Source organism: Lycium barbarum, chromosome 2, assembly GCF_019175385.1.
Source record: "Lycium barbarum isolate Lr01 chromosome 2, ASM1917538v2, whole genome shotgun sequence".
Classification (NCBI taxonomy): domain Eukaryota; kingdom Viridiplantae; phylum Streptophyta; class Magnoliopsida; order Solanales; family Solanaceae; genus Lycium; species Lycium barbarum.
In genome coordinates this window covers 138,636,540-138,642,890 of record NC_083338.1, presented here as the reverse complement: position 1 = coordinate 138,642,890, position 6,351 = coordinate 138,636,540, and the positions used below count along the sequence as shown (strand labels likewise).

Genomic DNA, 6,351 nt, shown 5'->3' with positions numbered 1-6,351 from the left:
AGGAATATTGCTCTAAGGTATTTCATGAATTTTGTGAGACTCGTGGCATTCGAAAAGAGCTCACAGCAGCATATACACCGCAACAAAACGGTGTGGCGGAGAGGAAGAACAGAACCATTGGTTCGTACCTTGCTGACTCGAGGAAGAGTTCCACAACAATTTTGGCCGGAAGCAGTGAATTGGAGCATCCACATCCTGAACAGAAGTCCCACTTTTGCTCTTCGAGATGCGACACCTGAGGAAGCTTGGAGCGGAAGGAAACCTGTTGTAGACCACTTCAAAATTTATGGGTGCATTGCTCATGCACATGTTCTTGATGCAAAAATAAAGAAGCTTGATGATAGAGGCGAGAAATATGTTTTTCTTAGTGTTAGCGAGGCATCCAAGGCGTACAAGCTTTTCAATCCATTGACAAAGAAGGTTGTGACCAGCCGAGATGTTATTTTTGATGAAGATACCACTTGGCATTGGAATATACAGCAGTCTACTCCAATCTTATTTGATAATGAAGGCCGAAACAGTAGCTACAATACCTAAAAATTCAGAGAATTCCACTCCTACGGCTGCTGAAATTCTACCAACTGCTGAAACTTTACCAACTGCTGAATCCTTACCAACAACCTTGGAAGAAACTGATGCAACAAATCAGTCTCTTCATTGTGCTCGAAAAGGGCCTGCATGGATGTTGGACTATGAGGTAACGGGAATATATATGAAAGATGATGCATTTTCTCACCTTGCATTGTTTACAGATTGCGACCTTACAAGCTTTGAAAATGCCATCAAGGAAGTGCAATGGAAGAAGGCGGTGGATGCTGCAATTGAAGCTATTGAAAGGAATGATACTTGAGAGCTTGTTGATCTTCCTAAGGGGCACAAAACAATTGGTGTAAAGTGAGTCTATAAGACAAAGCTGGAGGAAAATGGTGAAATTGAGAAGTATACAGCGCGACTGGTAGCTAAGGGGTACAAACAGGAAAATGGAATTAACTACACAGAAGTATTTGCTCCGGTTGTGAGACATGATATAATCAGATAGGTGATTAGTTTGGCGGCACAAAATTCTTGGTCTATTTTCCAACTAGACGTCAAGTCGGCATTTTTGTACGAGCACTTGGAAGAACAGGTATTTGTAGAACAACCTCCTAGTTATATTAAACTTGGAAATGAGCATAAGGTGTACAAGTTGAAAAAAGCTCTTTATGGACTAAAACAAGCTCCGCGAGCTTGGTATAGTCGCATTGAGGCTTAGTTTCTAAAAGTTTGTTTCCGGAAATGTCCATATGAACACTCTCTTTTTGTTAAAATTGGAGAATCTGGTAAAATGCTCATTGTGTGTTTATATGTTGATGATCTTATATTTATTGGGAATGATAGTGCCATGTTTTCTGATTTCAAGAAGTCTATGATGGATGAGTTCAAGATGTCCCATCTTGGTAAGATGCATTATTTTCTTTGTTTAGAAGTAGTGCAATCTGATGATGGCATATTTGTTTCCCAAAAGAAGTATGTGCGGGAAATTTTAGACAGGTTCAAGATGCAGAATTACAATCCCGCCAACATTCCAGTTGAGTTTGGCCTAGAACTAAACAAAGCTGGAAAAGGAGAAATGGTAGACAGCATACTCTACAAGCAAATTGTAGGTAGCTTGATGTATCTTACTGCTACAAGGCCCGACATCATGTACGCTGTAAGTCTCATAAGCAGATATATGGAGAGCCCTACTGAAATTCACCTGCTAGCTGCCAAGAGAATCCTTCGCTACTCATAAGGAACTAAGGGGTGATAATTTCCAATTTAATTGGTTTTACTGACAGTGATTATACAAGAGATGAAGGCGATAGAAGAAGCACTTCTGGTTATGTTTTCATGCTATTCACGGGGGCTGTTTCGTGGTCTTCTAAGAAGCAATCAATAGTAACTTTGTCAAGGGGTGATAATTTCCGATTTAATTGGTTTTACTGACAGTGATTATACAAGAGATGAAGACGATAGAAGAAGCACTTCTGGTTATGTTTTCATGCTATTCACGGGGGCTGTTTCGTGGTCTTCTAAGAAGCAATCAATAGTGACTTTGTCAAGTACTGAAGCTGAATTTGTTGCTTGTCAAGCTGTTTGGTTAAGGAGAATGCTTGAAGAACTGAAATTCAAACAAGTAACAGCAACTACAATTTTTTGCGACAACAACTCTGCCATCAAGTTGTCAAAGAATCCGGTGCTACATGGAAGAAGCAAGCACATTGACGTGAAGTACTATTTCTTGCGAGATCTCAACAATGAAGGGACAATAGAGCTAAAGTAATGTCGAAGCGAAGACCAGCTGGCGGATATTTTTACTAAACCTCTCAAGTTACGTTCTTTTCAAAATCTGAGAAGTTTCAGGGACTTTGCACCATGGTAGAACTCAAGAATATGAAGATAAACTGAAGCTTTGAAAGCTTTTAGTTTAAGGGAGCGTGTTAGTAAATAAAATTCCTATCTTTTAGGTTTGTCCTAGTCTTTACAAATTGTAGTTTAACGTGGTTTGTTATCTAGTTTTTAACATTGCGGGGTAGTTCCTAAATTTTAGCTTAAGTTTGCTATGGTTTTCCCTTATAGAAAAGACTGCAGTCGCAGCTTTGTAAGGTATGATCAGTCAAATAATTCTAGTTTACAGTCTCCTTCTGCTCTATTTTCACTTATCTTCTCCATCAAGGGAACACATTTTTTTTTTGTTGTTGGTACAACTCTGGGAGACTCTAGTAAGAAGCTAAAGCTTTGTAGTTTTGATGAAATACAGGGAAGAGATGAGGGCTATTTATACATACAGTAGGGAGCGTACCTGGTTCGGTTTGTAATGAAGTTGCTAAGAAATCAAGAGGTGGAAAAGTAACTTTAGAAAAAGCGCGTAATCATTTTCATTAACTGGAGCTAGCTGCTACGCAACACAAGAAAGTGGAAATCTTCACTGCTTGACTTATGGGTTACAACTCTCCCGGCTCATCATTGACTTGACAGAAGAATAGAGAAAAACAAACCAATGCAGATATGCCTGCTAGCTTGTTTCAAAAGAAAGATAACCCATCAAAACTATCACCAATAATTCGGGAAGTTGAAAATTACATTGTTGCATGACAGCTAACAAGTTGCCTGATTTACTTGGAAATTTTCGTTATTCTCCTTAAAATTCTTTTTTATGGAGGAATAGTATCCACATAGATATTTCCGTTTAGTGTTTTATTCAGCCCATTTGCTTGTAAAATGTAAAGTACAAATGCAAGGTAGGATATTAGACATAAGAAGTTCGTATTTCTCAAACTAAAAGGAATACTTATGTCCCTTGAACTATGATATTTTGAGGCATGGTGCGAACTAAGTTTGGTTAACTTCAGTCTCCTTCTCACTTAAACATTGTATATGAATGAGATGCTATAGACATATTAGAGTTGAGCCCCTGTTGTACATAAGATGACTCTTGACACGATCTAACCATCATATATCATAATAAGTAGTGTTAATACATCAAAATTTCCTAAATTATCATTATTTTACGAATTTCATACTTAAACTATTAGGTGTTTCATACTTAAACTATCAGAGGTTTATAGAACCCTCATGAATTGCATTATTATGATATTAAAATACCATTGAAATGTCATGTAACGATCAAAGCAATAATTTCAATCTCTGCAAAACGCGTGAAAGTTATGAATTTTGCCCAGATAAAATGCCCATCTACTAATTAGTCCTAATGGTTTATTACTCCATAAACTATATTTTTGTTATAATTCTTAATTTCTTATCCTCTCTCCTGAGGAATTCATCTCTTTTCTTCATCTTGTTCATCGTTGACGACCAACAGCTAATTAGCTTTTTCTTCACTTGGTTCATCTGTTGAGACTAACCCTTTCATAGTAAAATTTAAGTGGGCGAATCTGTGAAGTCGACGACCTTTGGCAAGAACGCGTGAAAAAGAACACTTCAGGTTTATACCAATAATTGAAGTTGAGGCAAAAGATAGATAAAAAGTTAAGGTTGGTCTTTGTTTCAGTGTTTCGTTTGTATATTTAGTTTTTTTTTTTTTTTTTTAATTTTAAAAAGTAGGAGCTCAACTTAGCGTAGTGGAAATTAATTTCAGGTGACATAAAAAAAGAAGTTAATTCCACATGTACTGGCATGCATGTAAATTAAAAGGAATTTTTGGAGGGTAAAACCCACACATCATTTTCTTCAAGGGGTATTTTATGAGAATAATATAGTATATGAGAATTTTATGAATACTTAATAATTTAGATATGAAACTCGTTTAATGGAACAATTTGCAACTTAGATTATCGGTGGATCTCCAAGGACCTGATTTTCTTTTTTCTTCTCACTTGTTTTGTTTGACGGGCCAAATATACCTCTTGATAAATGATACTTAAGGGCCTGTTTGGCCATCAGATTTTTTTTAAAAAACAAATCCACTTTATTTGATATCAGCATTTGGTCATTGAAATTTCAAATATATTAAAAAACACTTAAAATTTTATTTTCACTTTTTTTTAATCTTTTTTCACTTTCAAGCACATTCAACCAACTCAAATATTCGTAAAAATTATAACCAAACACAACATATCATTTTCTTCAAGGAAGTATTTTAATATGAGAATTTTCTGAACACCTATTAGTTCAAATGTAGAGCAGTCCGATGCACTAAACTGCCGTTATGTACGAAATTTGGGAAGAATCCGATCACAAGAGTATTGTACATAGCCTACCATGCATTTTTGCAAGAGAATTTCTACGGTTTGTAGATATGAAATTCGTAAAATGGGAACAATTTACAACTTAGTTTATTGGTGGATCTCCAAACACCTGACTATCTTTTCTCTTCTCTCTTTTTTTGTTTGACGGGCCAAATTATACACTTGATATATGATATTCTCCATTAAGAAAATTTACTACTCCGTAGTTAGAAAAGGGGTTATTCAATAGAGAGGAGGAGACCGAATGTCATAATGAAACAGAGCAAGCACTTATAACTGTTCTCTTTTTGGGATATTGTTCTTTTAGGCACATTGTTAAATGGTTCTAAGGGTTACGTTTTATCCAACAAATTACCTAAAATCATTACTACCATTAATGAACAAAAATCGCTGAAAGTAATGAGAATAAGGAGAATTGGACAATTGATTTTGAAAGCAAACCCAAGCAATTTGCTCTTTAATTTTAAACCTCAAACAAATGAATGAATCAAAAATTACAGTATTCACTATACTGGATTAGCGTGCACAACTACAATACCCAACTAGTTTCCTGCTATTCATTTTCTAGACTAGAGTTGAACAAGAAGATGTAGATGGATCATACAAAGCAGGAACCAAGTATTTCCTTCCATTTGTACCATGTGCATTGTAGCTTGCACCTGTAGTTTTGTCTACCAATAAATCACCTGCATAGCCAGGGTAAGCACCCTTAGCATAAACACCAGGGCAGGCAGATGCAGCCTCCAAAGGCGCATCTGCTTCGCCCTGATAGTAACCATTTCCAAATGGGTTCGTGGCGGTTCCAGCCAATAAGCTAGCCAAGTTGATCACCATACCATCAACACCCACATCGTTGTTTGGTGCACCCAATGGAGGGCTTTGTGGTCCGTAAATGGGCTGGTGGAATGGCCAGGCGCAGTAACCAGCACATTGGGTTTCTGAGTTACCAACCCAAATATAAGCAAATTTGTAAGTTTTGCCCTTAATAATAGCACCTTTGGAAGACCCATGGGTTCCACACCGATTGACACAGAACCCATCAACGGCAACATCAGAGGCGGTCAAAACAATGTTAATAGCATCTTTTTGTTCACCCTTTGATGCTAATTGAACGATTTGTTTTTGTGCCAATGATTTTCCTTGGGAATAATTTTCAAGGAGTACTTGTTTGCCTAAAGAGAGGGAAAGGGTGTTCTTGGAATTGGCGAGATGGTAGTATTTTTCTGTGGTTTTCCACCATTCGGCTACTGAAGGATGGGTTTTAGATGGAGTCGGAGAAGAAAGGGAAGTGATAAAATCGGATACAATGGCCCTTTGGGATGGCTTGAATTTGCCATACCAAATCAGATTGACTGAGATTTTGCCGGATAAAAGTGGACCTTTGTGGTACTGCAAGAGCTGATCTTGGACAAAAGCATTGAGCTTTCTTGAAGCAAAGCACACATTGATGAAAGAAATCAATACACAAAGTGATAAAATGAAATGAGTCCATTTCCAACTGAGGAAAGACATTTTTTTGTTGTTGGTACTACTCTGGGAGACACTGGTGAGAAGCTAAAGCTTTGTAGTTTGGATGAAATACAGGGGAAGAGAGGAGGGCTATTTATACATACAGTAGGGAGAG

General features: G+C 37.1%; 1 protein-coding gene across 1 annotated transcript; it reads right to left on the bottom strand.

Annotated features, from left to right (window-relative positions):
* Positions 1-5,150: 5,150 nt before the first annotated feature.
* Positions 5,151-6,315, bottom strand: LOC132627546 (protein PHOSPHATE-INDUCED 1-like). The gene has a single exon (XM_060342943.1). It carries the CDS (start codon positions 6,237-6,239, stop codon positions 5,292-5,294), a length of 948 nt encoding a protein of 315 aa, XP_060198926.1. The 5' UTR covers positions 6,240-6,315; the 3' UTR covers positions 5,151-5,291.
* Positions 6,316-6,351: the final 36 nt, after the last annotated feature.

Coding starts and splice junctions, on each gene's coding strand:
- LOC132627546 (XM_060342943.1), bottom strand. CDS start 6,239: ATGTCTTTCCTCAGTTGGAAATGGACTCATTTCATTTTATCACTTTGT.